This window comes from Rhododendron vialii, chromosome 6a, assembly GCF_030253575.1.
Source record: "Rhododendron vialii isolate Sample 1 chromosome 6a, ASM3025357v1".
Classification (NCBI taxonomy): Eukaryota; Viridiplantae; Streptophyta; class Magnoliopsida; order Ericales; family Ericaceae; genus Rhododendron; species Rhododendron vialii.
Window position 1 is genome coordinate 39071298 of NC_080562.1, and position 24836 is coordinate 39096133.

Here is a 24836-nt window from a genome sequence, read left to right on the forward strand (position 1 = left end):
CGGGTCCAATGTCTACTATTCAAAGTCGGTTAGTTACATGTTAGTTGGGTTGTACTGCAATAAACACGTTTTAATGTTTTTATAGTTTTTTATTCGTCAATCGTGGGAGCGATCATTACATCATATACAATTCACATGAATTACAAAGTACAATCTGCGGGATAGTACATCAATTGCGTGAGAATCCAAATGACAACCAAGCCCAAAAACTCAACTAACAAGATAAATTAGTGGATCAAAGGGGATCACAATCACAAATTAATCTATAATCACAAATACTTACGTACACAACAAACTCACAAGCTCATTCATATTGGTGTGGGTCCCGCACCCCTTGTGAGCGAGTATTTGTGGTTCTAGAACCATTGCTACAATCACTATTCAGCAGTGCCACAGTCACCGACCGCGTGTGGGGTCCACTCCGGGCCCGCACAAACGATCCGAGCCGCTCAATAATTTAAAAAAAAAAACCGAGTGGGCCTCGTGGAAAATAAGCTCAATCCGATGTGTGTACGTGCTCGTTCCAAACTTTTATTTTTGAACGGCTCGGATCGAGCACGTACACACATCGGATTGAGCTTATTTCCCTCATTGCCCACTCAGTTTTTTTTAAAAAAATTATTGAGCAGCTCGGATCATTCGTGCGGGGCCCGGAGTGGACCCCACACGGGGTCGGTGGCCGGTCACCGACCCTCCCGGTCGGTGACTGTAGTGTTTCCGATCACTATTACGCCCGTTGACTATTTTAAGATAAATAAAGATTATTTTAAGTGCCGTTCAGACAACAAAATTCAAAACTTCACTGGCACAATGCTGGCGATCCCCACCACATATTGTAAATCTTCATCTTTTAAAAAAAAGTTGGTGGCATAGAGATGCAAAAAGTCCCAAATTCCCATCCAATTTTTGTTGGAGTTGGAATTTTGATAGTACATGAAAGTTGAAAGAAAACTCCACATTTGAATATTTTCCGCTTGATCTCTCTGAGTACGTACATAGACTAAATGGCTTCGTTTTCCCATTCAGTTACCCTTTTCGGTTCTTCAAAAGTCTTCGCTTAAAATGGTTGAAGAGGAACAAGATTATATAATGAGAGGGGGGAAAAAAACAGGCGTTGCTGAAAATCAAATTTTAAACTTGACTTTTGGTTCGTATTTACCTGTGGTTGGTTTCTTTAGTTAACAGAAGAGAGATCCACCCATAAATCATGCATATGGTTTTATTTATTTATTTATTTATTTTTTTATGATTCACGAGTTCGGATCAGTTTATGCGCGCCATGCATATGGGCTTGGACAAAAGCAAATCCGAATCGGAATATAAGGTCCTGTTTCTTCATTATTTTTGAACATCATTTCTACATTCAAGCCCAACACTGGCCCAAAACTGGCATTACAACTCAGTGTTTGTTGCCTGATGACAAAATATTCAAGCCCAATATAGGTCCATAAGACTATTTGTAAAGCCCAATCACGCGGACGGCTTTTATTGGACCGAGAGCTCGTAGTTTTGGGCCCGGCCCAAAGTAACTTCTAGAGACCAAGCTCAGAGCTCTGAGGGCCTGGACTCTCACCATGGACTGCCCATCTATTTTCTCCTCTATCTTTCTTAAAAAGGGCATCATCCTTCGTACACAGTACTATCTTCGAAAGAGCATTACCCCTGCACTATATAATCATCTGCAAGGCACTCCATCGTATTTGTGTCGGGGTCGAAACTTAGATCGTATTGCATGTTCTAAACACTAAAATAGTAGGTTTAGCCTAGGCACAGCCGGTCCTGAATTTTCGGAGGCTCAAAGTGAAAATGAAAAATAGGATTTCTTTTGTTGGACTATAGTAAGGAATGAAAAAGTAGGAGAGACCCTTACAATTCATAATTTTTTGGAGGTCTAAAGCGATCGCAACACTTGCTTTAGCTCAGGGCCGGCTCTGAGCCCAGCAAGAGCTTTTGGAGCCTCGAACCTTTTTCTCCTTACTAAACTTTATGATTCTTCTTTTCTACTTCTCTAGTTCCTCTATGAGTTGGTGCGTGGCGTATAGAACGGTTGATCAAGCTGTTTTTTGCCTCAACTCCTGAGAGGAATCAATATAAAGAAAACAAAAAACGCGTTGAGGGAGAGCGTGGATATTAAAAATAAAAGGAAATGTTAAAATCACTACTCATATTCATGTGCGCCCAAATTAAGGACCCAAATGTTTATTGTGTGGTGATGCTTTCAACCACTTGGATCCATCAAGACAAGGACAAGTTTTTGTCTTCATACTAAAATGTGGAAAGAGATTAAATGTGGCACAAGGTGATCACTAGAACAACATTAAGAGCATCAGTTAGCGAAAGGAACTTCAATTTCCCTAAAAGGAAAAGCAAAAGTTGGCCAGGAACACTACCTTGCTTGGGGTTTTTTGAGGTTCTTGCTATAAGGCATTAAGACTATGTCACCCCCATCCTATAGTCATTAGTTACTTCTCCTCTTCTTTTGCTATCCGCTTATTTCGGCCAGCTTACGCGCACCTTAACTAATCTCTTTTTAGTTCAATCAAAAGCAGACCATCCATATTAGGACTAAGAAATTTTGAAAAAATCTATTTTTTACAGCCTGACCCCAATAATAGAATCCGGGTCAACTTCAATGTGTGGTGAGTCAACCCACCAACCAATCGGACTAATAATTGAGGCTACGTTTCCTTTTCTATTGAGAAAAACGAAATTCAGTAATTCGAGTTAAAGGGTTCTAGGTTACGTGAGCATTGGCTGGCATGATGTTATACAAGGCGTTCTCATGGAGATACTTCTGCTTAAACAAATACTGTAGACGGCAAGCTTTGCTATGGTTTTAATTGAGACTAGTCCCGCAAGTAGATGCTGGGGATCGAGGTCTCCTACGACTAATTGAGGTGCGCGTAAATTGATCCGAAAACACTTACAATGATCAAAAAACGTACCATGTTGGTGAAGTAGTACTGTTGATGCTTCTTCTCCACTCAGAAACCCTATCTATCAAGCTTGAACAGTAGTGCAAGCAAACCATGGATGGGGACACAAATCCGTATCACCGCGACTGATTACCAAAGGTTTTTAACGCCCATGTGAAAAGAAAAGTAACGTTTGTGAGACGTCTTGTGGATATGTTACCGTAATCTCATATTTAGTATATGGTAAGACATCGGGTTAGCGTATTGCCGAACAAGCGGAACCACATTAATATCTTGTGTTATGAGTGAGTTTTTTTTTGTTTTTTTGTTGTTCATGCGAAGTAAAATCACATATTACGTAACAATGTACGCAATATGTCAATGACACGAGGAATGATGGGTAGCAAAAATAGTTATCCGAGCCCAAGTGGACCCGTCGCATAATTCCACAATTGCGTAGTTACGGTTTTGCATTTCTATGTTTAAAAAATGCCTAAGACACTCCTCGTCCTCGGCCTCGGCATCTGCATCAGATATTTTATCATCTCAAAACCGCGGTGACGAAACCGGTATTAACTCGGAGATACGGGTACTGATTTAAGGGTTAGGCTTTCTGCATGTGTGTGTAAAATTTTAGGGTGGCCTTCAATATCAAGGGTTAATTAATTAATTAGGTGTAATTGCAATATTGTACCGAACCAATGGTTACGTACGTGTGCAAGAATTGAAAACAATGTAAAACGGTCCATCAAATTCCTCCACATGTTGGGAGGGTCATGCAATTGTGACTCTGCCTAAATCTGTTGGAAGAGAGAGAGAGAGAGAGAGAGAGAGAGAGAGAGAGAGAGAGAGAGAGAGAGAGAGAGAGAGGTTACGATGCCTCTGTTTATGGCACTATATATTCATGGGACTTATATCTTATGAACTTGTTTGGCTTCAAGACTCCAAGGAAACAAAGAGGAGAGCACGAGTTACGTACATGTTCTACGAACAAACGCGAAAAAAATTTAAATAAGAACAAAACTATAACTTTTAAAAAAAGTTTAATGGAACAACACGTATTAGGTGTGCATAAATTGACTTGAATTTCCGGTTATAAAAAAACATTAACATTAATAAATTGGCCTAGTTGGTGAAAGACAAAACAAAAGGAAAAACCCTTAAAACAAAACACCATATAAGGTTGAAATTTGATAAAGCATATCCAACTCAAAATCACTTGACAATGAGTGGAGATGCAGTGAACTTCAAAGCTCCAAAATTAGTTGAAGTACGCGTAATCTGTCATGGACATCTGTTATAAAAAATTCTTGTTTTCTTTCCAATCGACGGAGAATCGACGGGAAACTGTATCGTAAAGCTTGCTGGTATGTGGATGTGAAAAGTGGAGTTTGGTTCCTTGCCGTATTTCAGGACTTCTTTGGAAACAAACAATGAAGTGGGTGGAGTATGAAAGAAGATTAACAAAATGGACTTTATTAACCCTCAAAGTAGAAGAACAATCAATCGAGATGATTGAGTGAACAATTACAAGTTAATTCTACTCCTAGAAAAGAAAAGATAAAGGCCTGATTGGCGTTGTTTGTGTGTCCCTGAAACTGCTACTGACTTGTACTTAAATAGGCCTCCTCCCATTACATTTGAATTCAAAACTTTCCCCCCAAAGTGGCAGTTGAAAACTTCTCGGATTCTGATTATGAACGTCCTTCAACTGCCGATCATGCCCACGTTGAGAAAATTGTCTCGTTGATTGTGGTTTCCATCCACTTCAATCGTGGAATCATGAGATCCACGCTCATGTGACACCTGTCACTCGATCGACGGTCCAAAGTGCCACCAGGATATGCCACGTGTAGGTCAATCGATGGACAAGACTGTTTATAGTTTTACCATCGATTCACCTCTATTTTGAATCATTAAGTCAAGTCCATTCTATCCTCACATTCGCTCATATTTACCCTTGCCACGTGTCACCTAATCGACGGGTAAAAAATAGAAATCTTAATTGTGGCACAAACAACATCTTGTATATAAAGAGTGGATATATTGCATATGCTCATATACAAGTTTTGAAAATTACAATTAATTAATGTGGGACAAGCTCTAACACCCCGTGCATGTGGAACTCTCTAACCACACATGGAAAGACAAACAATAGATTTATAACATATGGATCACAACAAACAACACAGCTGTAACACACCGTCCCACATCGGAAGTCTACATGGATGATATTGGGCATATAACAAACCTTGTGGGCTACTACTAGTATCTTGTGCTTAAGCTTTTGGGCCATGTGGTGTGGCCTGTGGATCAAAATCAGGGTACTGGGCCAGCGGTTTGCTTGGGGCGTTACAGGTGGTATCAGAGCCATCCATGTACACGACTGTGTGGGCCCTTGGAGTTTGGTTTGATTTGGTTGTTGGTTTGATTTATAATGGTGATTATAGTGTTCAACCCCTCGTGAGGGCGCGAGGCTATAAAGTTGGGGAGATTGTAACACACCGTCCTACATCGGAAGTTTATATGGATGATCTTGGGCATATAACAAACCTTGTGGGCTATCATTAGTACCTTGTGCTTAAGCTTTTGGGCCATATAGTGTGGCCTGTGGATCAAAATCAGGGTACTGGGCCAGCGGTTTGCTTGGGGCGTTACAACAACAAGGTGTCCTTAAGATACAAATAACGAGACAATCACTCAAGAGCGTCGTTTCCAATTAAAGCTTTTGAAAATCTAACTCTGATATCATGCTATTTTGAATGTCTAACTCAAAAAATTAGTAATGAATAGGAAGGACAAAATTTTCACTCTTCTAATGCAATACTCTATTGGAAGTATTTTTTTTTTCTTTTCTGTATGGGATTCTTTGTTTAGTACATGATTTCTATGATATGGGTGCCAACCTTTTCTATTATTATTATTATCAAAATGGTAATAGCTTCATTGATCATAGAAAACAAAGACATAAAAGATAATCATCTAAACATAGTATTTGTTTTTAATCAAAGGACTAAAAAGAGAGTAGCCTTCTCTGATACAGACATTGATTACTAGTACCTCTCATAGTAACAGAATGAGCCACCACATTGGCACTCATACGCACAAAAGAGAAACTCACACTAACCAAACACACACTTGAGGCGTTGGATATCCTCAACAATCACATCCACACACAGATGAATGATGATATAAGCCAATCCAATCTATCTGATTCGCCATCGGACCACAACCACCCTTGTCATGCTTCATCAACGGACTATCACTGTCACAATTAACGGAACCTAAAATGGCACCTCGTTGATAAAAGAGAAACTGATCGAGAGAAAGGGAAAAGTGCATTACTAGCTGTGATCGATGTTATCCTCCATCCCCTTGATGTATTCATTACCAAGTTATATCTACAATACTTTCTTTTGCCGATTTTTTTAAAAAAAAAAATCATTACTAACCGGGCCCCAAATGTATAGCACGATTGACAAGTACTTTGGCGAAAGGCAAACTTAGATTAAAGTTCTTAAAAAAGAACCTTGGATATTTCACAAAAAAATAACAAATTAAATCAGATTAAAACGACGTCGACAAACAACTTTTCCACAAAGAAAGAAACAAGAAATTATGGCCAGCTTTTCCACATAAATGAAGTTGCATCTCTAGAGCATAGAAAGTCACGAGACGATCATTCAACAAGTACATTACACATGCACATGCATATTTTCTCTCTTTTCCTTATTTGAGAGGATAAAGCACAAGTTAGGTCTACCATCAAAGACTAATTTACTAGCTAGCACCATGCATATGTATTTTCATCATGATCTATTTTACTTGATCCTTTTTGACAGCTCATAGATAAAGCAACCCACATGCATGCATGGTACATGCAATGTGAATATATCCACCCACGGTTTTGCGAAATTCTTAAGATCGAGCATCTTCGATCAGCAGAAGTTCAATTCGAATGCATGTCAAAAATATATGTAGATTTTTCTACGATTTTGCGGCATATTTTTCAAATACTGAATCATTATACGAGCAGTTTTTCTCTTTTTTAATTTGGTATTTGAAAAGTATGCTTCAGACCAGGAAAAAGTGACTTGTAATTATTTAAAGATCTTATTGGACGAATTAACAAAAACAAATTGCATTATATATAACAAGAAAATTTGAAGTACTTGATAGAGTGCAATAAAAATCCTATTCTCCAAGATCTAAGGGATGTTCTAAATAATACTAACGAATAATCAGGCCATATGGATGCAGTTGAAAGGTTGATCAAACATAACACACTTTATGCACATAGCCTGTTGTGAACAATTATTTTTTGCTTACTTTTTTTAAGGGCCGGGGACGCTTTAATAAGAATTTATTTAGGAATTGATCAATCGATCGGTTGTGGGACCCGCAGAATCAGAAAGATCAAAGGAGATCGTATGTTATTATAGGAAGCCTAGCTAGCTAGAGATCTGCATGCAATGGGGGACCTTAAGCCGTTCCGGTTTACTCCTTAAAAAATAAGTATTTATTTACAACTTTCAAACTTAAAAATTATAGGCACTAAAAAAAAAAAAAATGCAATATGGATCTAGTTTTATAGATGTTGATGAGATTTATCAAACCTTGCAAAAAAAAAGAGAAAAATTATTTTTGTAAACTTAAAATAGATTCTTATTTTTAAATACTTATTTTGGAATGTGGAACGGGATAAATACTTTGGCCTTTTAGTTTGTTTATAGGACTTGTATATATGGGGACACACAAACACACATGTGGTGTCATTTTGAAAATAGCTCATGTTTCAACATATACACAACATCTAGCAACAGAAAAGGATTCAATTAGTTATGTAATCAAGTTCACTGCTTTTTTTCTCACGATGCCATGTCTTCAGAAGAGAGAGAGAGAGAGAGAGAGAGAGAGAGATGTGCCTTGTTGTTTAGGTTTGAAAACTTGAAGGCCTAGCACTAGTAGGCATGCACGAATTTGGCCAAACCTTTGGGCGTGTTATTAATAATGACCAGACAAACGATTTCACACCTCCCGTGGTACTTATATCTCGTATTCTGTAAAATTATATGTCCGAGTAACGCTCAAATTAACCGAACAGTAGTTCTTGGATGTACAATTATTTTAGATATACGCTAGCTAGCCCAATTCTCATACCCAGTTGAATAAATGGATATCAAAACTACATATATTTTTTTATTGACTCCGCGCGATTGCAAGCTCATGTACATGTAGATACTGATGCTAGTGTACGATATGCCCCACGACTTTCATATTGGTGCCATAGTTAGGTATCTTCTGTTGATCTGTAGCAAAACTACATTTCTCGAAATCTCTGTCTAGAATTCACAATGGATAATCGAATTCTCCAATAGATTGGCTAGATATATTTTAGGCACATTTTGCCTAGTAACAGCTGAATCTGATCCACTCATTTCAAATTTCAATTTCTGAATAATTCTTTTGTTCTATTACTATATATCTAGGACCATATGGGGTTTTTTTTTTTATCGGTAAAATAATATTTTGTTAAGGAACTTGACAAGTGTTACATCAAGTATGGGAGATGGGGATGGGAATCCAATCTAGATATTACTCCATCCGTCCAGATTTAATAGTCCCTTGTTGAATTCCAATATGATTTTTGTTTGATAGATCTCAATTAGTTCTATAAGACAATGTTTTCAAAATTACATAAAACATTATAAATTATAAGATATAATCGATTGAAAAATGACACGAACTCCCAAAAATGACGATTAAATCCGGACAGAGGGAATAGTTAACAACACCTGAGGGCAAAGCCCTAAAACACCTGGTGTCAAGCCCAAACACCTTTGTCAAGCCCGAACTTGATAAAGGTAACATCAAATATGGGTTATCTTCGCCCCGAGTTTTAGCTCATTCGTATATATTCCACATCAAAAATAAATAAATAAAAAGTTATTCAAATTATTGAAGTGGAAGGAGTGACTAGTCACAGTCCTAGGAGCCCCTAATTGGTGGCCTCCATTTTCTTCAAAAACTTAACTAGGTAATGTCTTGTCTACCCAATTAAGAAAACCCCAGATTAACTTTCTGTTATTCGGCAATATCACCGTCTAATCGAGGTGGTTGTGGTTGTGGTAAATGGTAGGGTTAGCTAAAGCAGTGACTAATTAAGCTCATCTAATCTCATAATCTTAATAATCAGTACTGGGGTGGGGATCGCACATGTATGTACTACTAATTTTATTAATAAAAATAAAGATGAGATATGGACACAAACAGACCCCTTGGTCTTTCACGGATCCAACAGGGGGGACCCCAATGGGCGGTGGCCCACCCTTGATTCCTAGCTTGTCTTTGCATTAATTTGTTTAACTGTTTTTAAATAGTAGTTTTGAAGAGAAAGATCTGAGAAAAAGCATGATGATAAGTTACAAATAGTATTGACTTAAAAGAATAAATTATTACTCCCGTTTGCAATATTTTTTAAGTTCTTGAGTGAAAATATTTCACTTGCTCCGTCTCAAATAGATTATCCAGTCCGAACAACGAGAACTTGAAAATTATGCAATTTCGAAGAAGAAAATTCAGATTTTATGTGTAGAACTTCGAAGAAATGAGAAGACTTTTTTTTTTCCCCCTATATCTAGTAACTTGTGGAGAAAAGGATTTAATTTTTTGACCGATAATGTCTAACATAATTTTTAAGTTCCCGTTTTGTGGCTCAATAGTTTTTGAAAGGAAAGTGGCACTCTTATGATTACCCTCGTCGAGACAATCCGAACAGAATGTTCAAAATGTTAGTTAGTTGTAAAAAAAAAAAAAATTGGTTCAACAAAAACCTTTTGGAAAAGCATTTGAAGTAGTTCGATTATATTTTTCATTTTGCTGACTGCTTTACAAATATGAGCAATCAAGTAGTATTTGAATCGAAAAACCGACAAAATAAATTCCTAACAACAATAATACTACTAACTATTCAAGATAATCGTTATTAAAGATGATCAATTTATTAATCCGAATCTCAGCTCAGCTTAGCTCAGCTCAGCATATTTCCACTCACACTTCCAGAACTTTTTCATGTCTCTTTCGTGGGTGATGTGGTCCCCACACAACATCACCCCACGTGTCAGCCTACCACGCGATTAGGAATGACACGTTTCGACCAACGAAAGGACCAAATTTCACTTCCTCAAAATCTCCTCTCACGTCATCTTCATCGACTTAGCAAATAATCCACTCAGGTCGCCATTAGTCTACTTCCCTTGTTATTTTTTTTTGTCCCTACTGAAAAATAAGGTGTTCTGGATCAATTTGAGCACACTTCGAACCAATGCCTATAATCTCTCGAATAGTCGTTTTACACACCTGCTCATGGAACAAGATGACCCAGAAATTACTGACAAAAATAAGGCAAACGAAGAAAAGATAATTTTTGAAGTTTCAAACCAAGACCACTGAGCAACGCATTGGGATTAGTATTAATCTCCTTCCCTTTCACTCACCAACCATCACATGTCCACCTCACCGGCCCCTCCTCACCGCCTTTCGTAAATGTTAAATTAAGCTAAATGACCATTCAGTCCTTCCCCCGCATGACGTGGACTAAACCGATTGGACTATACAAAAATAAATACAAAAACCGGTTGTAGTGAATTGGCTACTGTTTGCCCATAATAATCCCCATAGACCATAGCCCCACATAACCGTATTAAAAATGCCTTTGTCACCTCTTCTCCTCTCTCTCTCTCTCTCTTCTCTCTCTCTCTCATTTGATCAGCTATATTGACGAACCTTAACAAGCCCCTTATTCAAGTCTGAACTGCGTGGTTTATTAACAGTAGCTATAGTCTGATCCAATCCAATATGGAGAGCACAGATTCGTCGGGGGGTTCGCCGCAGCCGAACCTCCCACCGGGTTTTCGCTTCCACCCGACCGACGAAGAGCTGGTGGTTCACTACCTCAAGAAAAAAGCCGCCAACCTTCCTCTTCCGGTCTCGATCATAGCTGAAATCGATCTTTACAAGTTCGATCCATGGGAGCTCCCTGGTAATATAATATCATACGCATACATATTATATACTTGGAATTAAACACTCTACAAGCATAGTCCTTACACAAAATAAAATTAATATTCAAATGATGTGGCAGTAATAGTTTTGATATTAAAAGTCAAGTAACGAAAGAAATACAAATAGTCATACCGTTCTGTATTATGCCCTGGTTACGTATGTCAAATAATACGCGGAATTTTGATAATTTTATTTGTGATGTCATTAACTAGTAAATATTTTTTTTTTGTGTGTGGCAGCTAAGGCGACGTTTGGGGAACAAGAGTGGTATTTTTTCAGTCCAAGAGAACGGAAATACCCGAATGGGGCTCGGCCAAACAGGGCGGCGACCACCGGGTACTGGAAGGCAACCGGAACTGACAAGCCTATAATCTCCTCCGGCGGGACCCAGAAAGTTGGTGTGAAGAAAGCACTTGTTTTCTACGGTGGGAAGCCTCCGAAAGGGGTGAAAACTAATTGGATCATGCACGAGTACCGCCTAGTTGACAACAAATCCAATTCAAAGCCACCGGGTTGTGACCCGGCTAATAGGAAAGCTAATTCCCTCAGGGTAATCATCATCATCATCTTTTAATCTCTTGGATAATCTAGTTTAATGTCGTTTTAGTTTATGCATGAGCCTTTTGTTCTTTCTTCTATTATTATACTTTTCTGCTTTATTTATGTACATAGTCATGAGAATATGTCAATCGTGATCTTAAAAGATAATTATGAATAATTTAAATTAATTTGGTAATCGGACCAGCTTACTGGTGTAATTTTATTTGATTTTAGCTTGATGATTGGGTGTTATGTCGGATCTACAAGAAGAACAACCAGCCGAGACCGATAGACCATGAGAGGTATATGGATTCAATTTCCATGGGCGATGTGCTATCAAGAATACCACCTTCTTCAATACCACTATCCCAACAGAATCCGAAACTGCAGGCCATGATGCTCGAAAACGACCGCAACTTGTTTGAAGAGATGATAGCGAACAATGAAGGCATCAACATCAACAACACAGGGTACAACATCTCCCAATTGGGCACCACGTCAAACTCGAATAAGCCGCAGATTCCGCTGCGGTCACTCCCTTCCCTATTCTGGAGCGACGACAACGGTGGTGGTCATGAGGCCGTCGCGGCCAAGAGGTTTCGCGAAGACAGTAACGGAGGAGCTGGGTGCATGGCGAAAGCCGATGAGAATGCTTCTTTTGCCACTCTGCTTACCAGCCTCAACCAGCTTCCGCAAAATCCCGTATTGCACCAGCAGACGATGATGGGGTCCCTCGGCGACGGCGTCTTTCGATCATGGTACTCCTAGATCATTCTTTTTGGGAGGTGGGTATTTGTGAAAAATTATAAAAAATTATTTCTTGAATTGGTTGATATTTTGTTTGGTAGGTTTATGGAATACTATTGTTAATTAGCTGCCAATTTTAATTTGAGGGTCATATAGATAATTAAGTATCTACATATGGGATATTGTGTTATATATAAGTCAGTTTCATACAGAAGTATAATATGTAGTGGATAAGATACTATTGTTTGTAGAAAAATAATGCAGAGAGAGATTATAGTGTTTTTCATTTAGGATGAAATCACAAAACACTCATACCCTTGCAAATTCTGTAGTATTTTAATTGCTGATGATCATTTGAACAAAGACTATATTAATTAATGTGTTATTTGTTTCTATGGTCAGTCCACTTTTTGTTGTCAATTTACTTGACACTAGCTTGACACTAGGCCGAAAATCATTTGGGTCTCTCGGTCTGTTCTTTTTGATGCGTTTCGGTTTTGATTTGGGGACTTGGTTTTGCAACAAAACGTCCATTTAGCTCTTTAGTTCTTGGAGATATAGGGGGTCCACTGTTTCGGTAGTATTCTGAAAGTAATTACTTTGTGTTAAATTGCCAAATGTTACATCTGTCTCCAATTCTCTCCCACTCATACTCCCCATGATTCGAGACTACATGATCAGTTCTTCTATTGGTTTTGTTGTTGTTCAAAGTCATACCATCAATATTTACTGTCTTTCCCCTCCAATCTTTCCTCTACATGAATAGTACAACAAATTTTCGTTAATCATGTTGTCTTTTTTTTTTTTTTTACGCGGCTTCTACACGCTTCTCTTAAGTACAAAGAAAAACAATTTTCATTATTATACTGAGATGACAACTATTTATGATCTTTAATTTATTTTCTACTGTTTTCATAATTTTTGATAGATTCATATCATAATTTAAAAGCGGGCAACAAACGCGGTTCTAGCGGATAAAAAAAAAAAAGCGCGGTTCTAGTTTTTGACTTCATGACATGTACGTACTAGCTAGCTAGCGAGCATCTTTTTTCAGTAACCAAAAATGAATCCTAGAAAGGTAAGCATCTTTTTATTTTTGAATTAGTACTTTTTTTTCTGATCTTTCTTTCGTGCTTACTAATTCTTTACTGCGTGCGATATAAGTTGTGATTAAACAAACGTTTATCACGTGAGGAATTTAAAATGATTCGATTGGATTGGAGTACTCATGAAAGAAAGCAAAATGAGAATTTTCTGTTACTATTTTTCTTTTGCTGCCAATTGTCTCAAAAGCAATGAGCAAAATAACTTAACCATTAATTAAGGTATTGTGTCAACCTCATAAAACTTATATTCAAACGGAATATATATATAAACTGAAAAGGTTGCTTTCCTACAGGCTACATCGACCTGTCTTTGAAGATGCCCAAATAGTCCCTTGTCATAACTTCCAATAGTGGCTTGTCATAACTTCCAATTTATTAATGGTGTACTTTAGGAAAATGCTACGATGTCCACCTGCCGTTTGGGAACACTGTAATTTTTGACATAACCGGCTATTACAAGCATAACCAAGATCAGTGATGCGTATTGTTACCCAAATTATGCAACCTAGAGGGGGGGTGAATAGGATTGCTAGTAATAATTACCAATAAAAATTTATCTCTAACAATATATGCAAACAATAAGTATGCAATCAAAATAGAGAGATAGAGAGATAGAACCCGTTTATAGTGGTTCGGTCCGGATTTGTCCACGGTCCGGCCCTACTCCACTTCTCCTCAAGCAATTACTTGAAGGTTAGACTAATCTTTAAAAGATTACAACTTGTAAGTCTTGCGGGTGCTTACAAGAACCGAATGCCTCTAGCTTTCCCGAGGAGCTAGCACAACCGCAAGAATTTTCTCCGAAAACTTCTCAAAAACAATAACACCCAAATTCCAACCCGAATTTGGTCTTCTAAGCTTTCAAGTGTTTGACTCAAACACTCACTTAGGAAATACAAGTATGTGAAGAAGGTATGAAAATTATCGCTCACGACTTGTACAAATTTTCTCTCAAGAATAATATGAAAGTGGAAGAACAATGAGAATTTTTGGCTTTGATCTTTTGAGAATTTGCTCTTGCAATAATATGGAATGTTGTAGCTTGTGTATGTGTATATACTCATTAATGAGTTCTTGATGCCTTATATAGCCATCCATATGCTTCCTAGCCGTTGGAAACTAGCCGTTGGAACTAGCCGTTGGAAACTAGCCGTTTGAAACTAGCCGTTGGAAACTAGCCGTTTGAAACTAGCCGTTGGAACTAGCCGTTGGAAACTAGCCGTTGGAAACTAGCCGTTTGAAACTAGCCGTTGGAACTAGCCGTTGGAAACTAGCCGTTTGAAAACTAGCCGTTAGAACTAGCCGTTGGAAGAGTGGTCATCCGGGTGGTCGTCCGGTTGTCACAGCTTTCTGTTCAGACAGCCGGCTTGTCAGCCGGTTCGTCAACCTGTGGCTCACAATTTCATCTAAATAAACCGTTAAAGCATGTATTGAGCTCAATAAAGTCTTTGTAAATATAAATCATGAATCTAAGAGACTTTATGCTATATTTCAAGGTCACGAAAATATTTAATTCGGGAATCGACTTTTCGATAATTTTGTATTTGCCGAATAAAAATATCATTGAATTAATCATCAAAATAATTAATAGAGATGCATATAAATTTTCACAAATTATAATGCATACATTTTTCAACAATCTCCCCCTTTTTGATGATGACACAAAATGATAGTTTTTATTCAAGTAGGAGTTATGCCAATCTCCCCCTTAATACATGCACCAAAGCAGTTATCTACGATCAACGAGTAATAGCAATAATCATCAGATCATAGCAAGCAATTTTTTAAATTTGCCCAAAATGGCAAGATAGATCAATTAAAACTTGGCTTTTTCTCCCCCTGTGACATCATAAAAAAAAAACTAAAAAGAGAAAAACAATAGGGCCATGGTTCCAGCACCATGCCGCTCTTGCCCTGTAGCACTCTATCTTCGTTCATTGAGAGCTTGGCGTCCTTGATTTTCGTATTCTCGAATAATGGCTGCTACGACGGCAGCTATAATGCCAATCCAATACCACAGAGTATCCACATTTACATTCCATCCGAACCATGGTGGTATTCTCATGGTAAGTAACGCACACAGCAGAATGAAGATAAAGAGTTGCATCCAAATGGTTTGGATAAACAACCTGAACTCTGCTCGTTCGGCATCTCTTTCGTAAAACTCAAACGGTAACCCTTGCGGTATGTTTGCCATTGCTTGATGAGAGATTTAGGCCGAGAGAGAAGGAGAGATAGATAGATGAGGAGATAGAGATTGTGTTGTTGAATTTATAGAGTATGAGATTGCCGAATTGTTTGAAATGCTGCGCCGAATTGTTTGAAATGCTGCGCCGAAGTGTTTGAAATGGTGCGCCGAATTGATTGAATTGCTGCGCCGAAAGAGAGATAATAGGGGATGCGGCACCGAATAGAGATAGGATAGGGGATGCGGCGCCGAATAGGACAAGAATAGGGGTGGCGCCGAAAAGAACAAGAATAGGGGAAGAAAATTGTGTTCGGGTGTTTATTGTTGTGTCCCCTTAATACATGCTCCCCCTAAAAGAGAGCTTTTTAAAGAATGCGAGGGGTATTACCGAGAATGATTATCCCTGCAAGCTTAGAGACAAGAAATTCATATCGGCGAAGTATATAAGAGACAATTTAAGCACTAAGCCATGAAGTTCATACAAACTAAGTGTAACAGACTTAATAAATCAGAGTTAGCAACGCAAAAGCTTGAATAAGTCTCAATCCTCACGGTTGTCCGGTTGGACATCCGCTTGGACATCCGACTGACTGTCACGACCCTGACCCGCCCCTTGAGGTCTTAATCATGACAAATGCCAGTGATTTCTAGCAGAGGGCTCCCAAAAGACAGATTTCCAAAACCCACGAAATTATCAGCATATAACAGATTTGTTCAAGACTCAAAATAAATGATCAAACTTGATTCTTGTACATCTAACCAACACTTAAACATGTAAAGAAGGTAGGAGATCCCTACCTCGAGGGTTAGAAGCAAGCCCGAACATGGAGGAAACCTCAAAGTGCTCCGATCATGATTCTTCTTCGATCAATAGGAAGATCTCGTCGCGTAGAACAACTTTAGTACTTGGGATTTTTCCGAAATCTCATTCTAAGGCGATGAAATCGAAGAGAGAAGTTTGGAGGAGAGGTGAGAAAGAGAGAGAGTCGGTCGAGGGAGTAGAGAGAGAGAAACGTGTGTGTGTCTGCCCGGAAAAGAAAAGAAATATATGTGGGGGAGAATTATCCCCTACACACACCTTCACTTATACACCCATGCATATTACACTTGCATCCCGAACTTCTAAATTCTAGCACATTCGACATCCGAACTCATTCTCCATTTTATATCACAACTCATGCCTTAATAAAACATAAAGAATTATGGAAATAAAATACGGGTCTCTACACTGACAAATGCAGGTTAAGTCCAGAAAACGTTTAAGAGGAGTAGCATTAAAGACCATAAAACTGTTTTTCTGCATACCAAACACAGGAAAATGAATCATATGATAAAATGTTTGGAGGGTGATTTCTTTATCAAGATCATTTGTACTCTCCATCAAGTATGATATTTACGAATTCAATCAACTCAACATTGAATCCAAAAAAAACTTTTGACATCAAGAACACAACTTTTTCATAAATGATTAGACATGCCGAGTTCTCGTCGAATGAAACAAAATTGTTCTTCACCAAGGGGTTTTGTGAAAATGTCCGCCAATTGCTTGTCGGTACTAATAAAGTTAAGTTCAATATCCCCTTTTTGAACATGATCTCTTATAAAATGATGTCTAATTTCAATATGTTTTGTTCGAGAATGTTGAATCGGATTCTTGGTTAAGCTAATTGCACTAGTATTATCACATTTAATAGGAATATGATCATATTGCAAATTGAAATCCTCCATTTGTTGTTTGATCCACAATATTTGGGCACAACAACTTCCGGCCGCTACATATTCCGCCTCGGCGGTAGATAGAGCTACGGAATTTTGTTTCTTGCTATGCCAAGACACTAGAGAGTGCCCTAGAAATTGGCAAGTCCCACTTGTACTTTTACGATCAACTTTGAAACCTCCAAAATCCGCATCTGAATAACCAATTAAATCAAATGCAACTCCACGTGGATAAAACAATCCTAAGTCATGAGAACCGCCAACATATTTAAAGATACGTTTAATAGCTTTTAAATGCGATTCTTTAGGACATGATTGAAATCTAGCACACATGCAAACACTAAACATTATATCCGGTCTACTTGCAGTGAGATAAAGCAATGAGCCGATCATACCTCGATACATCTTTTCATTGACGGCCTTACCATTCTCATCTTTGTCTAGCTTAGTTGATGTGCTCATTGGTGTGCTCGTTGGCTTTGATCCTTCCATGCCAAACTTCTTAATAAGTTCTTTCGCATACTTGGCTTGGTTGATTAGGATCCCCTCATTAGTTTGCTTGATTTGAAGTCCGAGGAAGAAGTTAAGCTCCCCCATCATACTCATTTCAAACTCACCTTGCATACACTTAGCAAACTCTTTGCACATATTATCATTAGTGGCACCAAAGACAATATCATCAACATATATTTGAATAATGAGCATATCTTTACCTTTGGCTTTAATGAAAAGAGTAGTATCAATTTTTCCACGAGTAAAGCCATTGTCAAGCAAGAATGAGCTAAGTCTATCATACCATGCACGTGGTGCTTGCTTCAAACCATATAGAGCTTTTGAGAGTTTAAAAACATGATCGGGGTATACATGATCTTCAAAGCCGGGAGGTTGTTTGACATAAACTTCCTCATTTATGAACCCATTCAAAAATGCACTTTTCACATCCATTTGATAAAGCTTGAAATTTTTGAAAGATGCAAAGGCAAGCAATATGCGAATAGCCTCTAATCTAGCTACCGGTGCAAAAGTTTCTTCAAAATCAATACCTTCTTCTTGATTATAACCTTGAGCAACAAGTCTAGCTTTATTCCTAACAATATTTCCGGATTCATCTAGCTTGTTACGAAAAACCCATTTAGTACCTATAATAGAGTGATCAAGAGGCTTAGGTACTAATGCCCAAACTTTATTCCTTTCAAATTGATTTAACTCATCTTGCATGGCCAAAATCCAATTTTCATCATCTTGAGCTTCCGGAAAGTTTTTAGGCTCAATTTGAGAAACAAAAGCTTGATTTTCACAAAAATTTCTATGAGACGAGCGAGTGGTTACCCCTTTCGAAACTTCTCCAAGAATCAAGTCTTTTGGATGGTTTTGCACGAATCTCCAATCCTTGGAAAGATCTTGGTTGTCTCCCATGGCATCTTGAGGTTGATTAATAACTTCATCTTCTTTGATTTGAGAGCTTTCTACTTGAGTATCACCATCAACTTTTTCTTGAATTGTCAAGTCATGAATCTCATGTGTAATTTCTAAGTCATCATTATCAACAACATCCTTAGTAGCACAAGGATTAGATTCATCAAAGGAAACGTGAATAGATTCTTCAACAAGATTAGTGCGCTTATTATAAATTCTATATGCTTTGCTAGTAAGAGAGTAACCAATAAAGATGCCTTCATCCGATTTTGAATCAAATTTACCCAAGTCATCTTTTCCATTGTTTAATACATAACATTTACAACCGAAGGCATGAAAGTAATTAATGTTGGGTATTCTACCATTCCAAAGCTCATAAGGAGTTTTCTTGAGGATAGGCCTAATTAAAACTCGATTCAAAATATAGCATGAGGTATTAACGGCTTCCGCCCAAAAATATTTTGGCAAAGAGTTTTCACAAAGCATAGTGCGGGCCATTTCTTCCAAAGTACGATTCTTTCTCTCAACTACTCCATTTTGTTGAGGAGTACGAGGTACAGAAAAGTTATGACCAATACCATGTTCATCACAAAACTTTTCATATAAAGAATTGTCAAGTTCTTTTCCATGATCCGTACGAATGTTAGAAATAACAAATCCTTTTTCATTTTGAACTCTTCTACAAAGTTTAGTGAAATTAGGATAAGCCTCATTCTTATGAGCTAGGAACATCACCCATGTATATCTAGAGAAATCATCAACAACAACAAGACAATAATAGTTTCCACAAAGACTTGGAGAGCGAGTTGGTCCAAACAAATCCATATGAAGTAATTGCAAAGGTCTAGTAGTTGAAACAACATTTTTGGACTTAAAAGAAGCCTTGGTTTGTTTTCCTTGTTGGCAAGGACCACAAAGTCTATCTTTTTCAAATTTGATTTTAGGAAGACCTTTTACCAAATTTTTTCTAGAGAGTTTTGAAATAGCATCCATACTTGCATGTCCTAGGCGCCTATGCCAAAGCCAACTATTTTCACTCAAAGCGGAAAAACATTTTATATCACAATTACTTAAATCATTGAGATTAAAAACATATACATTTTTAAGTCTTTGTCCAACGAAGAGTGTCTTGTTGCTTTTGACATTTTCAATGATACATTTGGATTTTTCAAAGATAACACGATTTCCTCTATCACATAATTGACTTATGCTAAGAAGATTGTGTTTTAAACCATTAACAAGTAAAACATCTTCAATAATAGGAGAATTACCTATATTGCCGATTCCTATGATTTTGCCTTTGTTGTTGTCTCCAAATGTGACATGTCCACCATCTTTAGGCGAAAGAGAATTGAAAGCCCTCTTGTCACCGGTCATGTGTCTTGAACATCCACTATCAAGGTACCAACTTCCTTCCTTGAGAGAACTTTTGAAGCATACCTACAATAGCACATCAATTCTTGACTTTTGGTACCCAAATCATCTTGGGTCCTTGAAGGTTAGCATTGATACGGTTCTTAGGAACCCAGACCTTTTTTGCATTAGAAGATGAGTATCCTTTCATAGGACAAGTAGGAGATTTTTGTGTTGAGTGGGATTATAACCAATTCCGGCCTTGTGAAAAGAAACCATTTGTTTTCCAAGAAGAATGTCTAAACTTTCTTTTCCATTAGTGAGTTTTGAAAGAGAATTAGTTAAATCATCAATTTGTTTTTCTAAAGATTCGTTTTTGGAAGTATCCTTCAAATACTCTTTTTCTTTTGCCAAAGAGGTTCTTAAACTTTCATTTTCTTCCTCCAAAATATCTTTCTCTTCAATTAAATCATCCATTTCTAGTGAGAGATCTTTAGCAACCTTTTTAAGAAATTTGTTTTTAGAAACAACCTTTTCAAATTCTACTTTCAACTCTTTATAGGCAATAAACAATTCATCAAAGGAATAGGATGAGTCGAGATCTACCTCGTTTTCTTCGATGGCCATGAAACACAAGTTAGCGACCTCTTGTTGCTCATCGTCCTCATCGGAGCTACTATCGTCACTATTGTCCCATGCGGCCATCATAGCTCTCTTTTTGTCCTTCTTTGAATATTTTTTGGCATATGGACATTCACTTTTGATGTGGCCGGGCTTCTTGCACTCGTAGCAAATGATTGGATCCTTTTTGCTACTTTCTTCTTTGCCTTCATCTTTTCTTGAAAATCCTCTGCCTTTGCGAGATGCTCTATTTTTGAGGAGTTTCTTGAACGTTTTTGTGATGAGCGCCATTTCATCATCCTCACTTTCGTTGCTTGAATCCTCCTTGCTTTTTGATTTGCTTGTTGTACTTTTGAAGGCAAGATCCTTAACTTTCTTCTCTTTTTCACCCTTGAGGTTGTGATGCATTTCCTCCGTCATGAGAGATCCCATGAGCTTGTCCATCGTGTATGTTGAGAAATCTTTGGATTGTAGGATGATGGAGGTGGTAGTGTCCCAATTGGTTGGCATGGAACGGAGCACCTTCCTTGTCATTTCGGATTGACTGTAATTCTTTCCAAGAGCTTTTAAACCGTTAGTAATACTAGCAAATCTAGCAAACATTTGAGATATAGATTCATCCGGTTTCATTTTGAAGAGCTCATAGCTATGCACAAGAATATCAATTTTGGACTCCTTAACTTGACTATCTCCTTCATGTGACATTTCTAACTTATCCCATATTTCTTTAGCCGATTCACATGCGGAAACACAATCATATTCGTTGGGAGTAATAGCACAAAAAAGAAGGTTCATAGCTCTATAGTTCTTTTCTATTGAAGCCTTTTCCAAATGACTCCACTCATTATCTGATTTAGGCATAGTCTCTTCCCCAACTTTCTTAGTAGGAATAATGGGACCATTTTTGATAATTTTCCATAGATCATAATCCGTGGATTGAATAAAGATCATCATTCTATTTTTCCAATGAGAGTAATTTTCTCCGGTGAACAAGGGAGGTCTATTGGACGATTGACCTTCGATACAAGAAACATTACTAGTGGTTGCCATGGATCTTAACTCTTAGATGGTTAAATCTACAAACAAGAGCCGAGGCTTTGATACCAATTGTTACCCAAATTATGCAACCTAGAGGGGGGGTGAATAGGATTGCTAGTAATAATTACCAATAAAAATTTATCTCTAACAATATATGCAAACAATAAGTATGCAATCAAAATAGAGAGATAGAGAGATAGAACCCGTTTATAGTGGTTCGGTCCGGATTTGTCCACGGTCCGGCCCTACTCCACTTCTCCTCAAGCAATTACTTGAAGGTTAGACTAATCTTTAAAAGATTACAACTTGTAAGTCTTGCGGGTGCTTACAAGAACCGAATGCCTCTAGCTTTCCCGAGGAGCTAGCACAACCGCAAGAATTTTCTCCGAAAACTTCTCAAAAACAATAACACCCAAATTCCAACCCGAATTTGGTCTTCTAAGCTTTCAAGTGTTTGACTCAAACACTCACTTAGGAAATACAAGTATGTGAAGAAGGTATGAAAATTATCGCTCACGACTTGTACAAATTTTCTCTCAAGAATAATATGAAAGTGGAAGAACAATGAGAATTTTTGGCTTTGATCTTTTGAGAATTTGCTCTTGCAATAATATGGAATGTTGTAGCTTGTGTATGTGTATATACTCATTAATGAGTTCTTGATGCCTTATATAGCCATCCATATGCTTCCTAGCCGTTGGAAACTAGCCGTTGGAACTAGCCGTTGGAAACTAGCCGTTTGAAACTAGCCGTTGGAAACTAGCCGTTTGAAACTAGCCGTTGGAACTAGCCGTTGGAAACTAGCCGTTGGAAACTAGCCGTTTGAAACTAGCCGTTGGAACTAGCCGTTGGAAACTAGCCGTTTGAAAACTAGCCGTTAGAACTAGCCGTTGGAAGAGTGGTCATCCGGGTGGTCGTCCGGTTGTCACAGCTTTCTGTTCAGACAGCCGGCTTGTCAGCCGGTTCGTCAACCTGTGGCTCACAATTTCATCTAAATAAACCGTTAAAGCATGTATTGAGCTCAATAAAGTCTTTGTAAATATAAATCATGAATCTAAGAGACTTTATGCTATATTTCAAGGTCACGAAAATATTTAATTCGGGAATCGACTTTTCGATAATTTTGTATTTGCCGAATAAAAATATCATTGAATTAATCATCAAAATAATTAATAGAGATGCATATAAATTTTCACAAATTATAATGCATACATTTTTCAACACGTATAACCAAAACCTTACAAAGGCATAACCCCCAAAATTTCTAAAAATTCTAGAGATTTTGGGGGTTATGCCTTTGTAAGGCCTTGGTTATACATGTCACTGATTTTTGTTATGCTTGTAATGGTCGGTTATGCCAAAAATTACGGTGTCCCCAAAATGTCCGGGGACACCAGAGCATCATCCTGTACTTTATGCTGGTAGTGAATTGGGTTAGATGTTGCATTTTTAGTGGTAGCTTAATGGGTAAGTACTTGAAAATTTCTCACGGTCAATGCTTATTATGTTTATGTTTTTAGTCTTCGTAGCAAGGAGTGAGGCCTTAGCTTCGACCTTAAAATAGGTTGGGTATAGTGCATTTTAATTAAGTAAAAATACGCGATGTTGAGGACAATATTCTTTGACGGAAACTTGCAGTAACCTATTTACTGCGCTATTCATTTTCTTGATATTAAAATGATGGTAGCGAGTAAAGTGTTTAGGTCCCATTCTAGAACGAAGAAAAAATTATTATTTTTTAAGAAGACAATTTTAAACTTAAAAATTATGGACTTATTGAAATTTAAAAATATGCAATATGAATCTTGTTTGAAATATCTCATCAATATATTTTATACGATGTATAAAAATAAAAAAATTATTTTTCTTTTACATTATTTTTAAATTTAAAAATATAAAATAAACTACTTATTTATTAAGAAGGGTTCTGGAACGGGGCCTTATTAACATTTCTAGTTTCAGAACTTTAAAACCATTGCTAGCTATGCCAATGTGTCAAGGGGTGGTTGCGAGAGAGAGAGAGAGAGAGAGGGGTGGGGGGAGGAGTTTTTTTAATTTCCAAATTATCTTGTTTCTTTATCTCTTAAGTGGAAAAACATGAAGATATTTAGTAGTGTGTAATTACAATTTACCCCCCCAAAAAAGAGGTAATTACAAAAAAGAAGTAGTGGGTGTCATTTTCTTAAAAGAAACTAATAAGACATGGGCAAGTAGTATTAAATTCCATGACCCAAAGGTCAATTAAATGTTGACAACAAGATGGCTGTTACCCTTTCACTAATAATGCTTTTTTTTTATCTTGTGCTGCAAGCGGGACCCACCCCTTGGTGTTGTCATAAAAAAAGGAATCATTATCTTGAAACTCCACGAATTTAATACCGCTAATTGCATGCCTTTCCAAGGAAAGAAAGTGTACAAACCAACTTTTTAATCTCTCAAATTATTAGTGCTTAATTTTGGTATAGATGTCGAAAACATCGAAAGCACCACCATCCATCCCCCATTTCCCTTTCTCAAAAATATCCTTAATCAATTCGATGCTTGTGTACAGATACGTATGTATGATGCATGTCAAGATAGAACACTTTGACTATTATAACCATCGGAAATAATATCAGTACTGATAAACATGTACAGCAACAGCATACATCAGGGTTTTGTGCTCGTCTCGAGTCCTAAAAAGATGATCGATAAGAATCACTCATTTTGTTCAAAATGTTTAGATTGGATATTTCGTAAGCGCCTTTACTGACATCCGATTGAGCTAATTTTTTGTAGGGACCTTAAAGTAAATCTTTTGAATAACATGAATGGTTCCGATCATTTTTGTTGAACTCAAGACGGACGCAAAACCCTGCTGTGCGCGGCTGCTATGCATGATTGTCTGTACTTGTAGCAGCTCTCTATAACCATAACAGAAAGTCTACACACACATACAATCTGTGCACAGATTGTGCACAGATTTTGTTGTGGGGCCCACCACGGGTCCCACACAAATCATCCGAGCCGTTCATTAAATGTAAAATATTTTTTCAAGGGTCCCCGTAAAAAATAATCGCAATCCGATACCTATAGATGCTCGATCCAATCGTATAACTTTTCATTATCCGAAAATTTGAATGAAAAATTAGA

At 37.6% G+C, this 24836-nt stretch overlaps 1 protein-coding gene across 1 annotated transcript; it reads left to right on the forward strand.

Moving 5' to 3' along the window:
* The first annotated feature begins 10613 nt into the window (after positions 1–10613).
* LOC131329249 (NAC transcription factor 56) lies at positions 10614–12629 on the forward strand. Its single transcript, XM_058362347.1, has 3 exons — positions 10614–10956; positions 11219–11529; positions 11754–12629. Exons 1-3 carry the CDS (start codon positions 10773–10775, stop codon positions 12285–12287), a joined length of 1029 nt encoding a protein of 342 aa, XP_058218330.1. The 5' UTR covers positions 10614–10772; the 3' UTR covers positions 12288–12629.
* Positions 12630–24836: the final 12207 nt, after the last annotated feature.

Coding starts and splice junctions, on each gene's coding strand:
- LOC131329249 (XM_058362347.1), top strand. CDS start 10,773: ATGGAGAGCACAGATTCGTCGGGGGGTTCGCCGCAGCCGAACCTCCCA. Junction 10,957..11,218: donor CGATCCATGGGAGCTCCCTG/GTAATATAATAT, acceptor TGTGTGTGGCAG/CTAAGGCGACGTTTGGGGAA. Junction 11,530..11,753: donor GGAAAGCTAATTCCCTCAGG/GTAATCATCATC, acceptor ATTTGATTTTAG/CTTGATGATTGGGTGTTATG.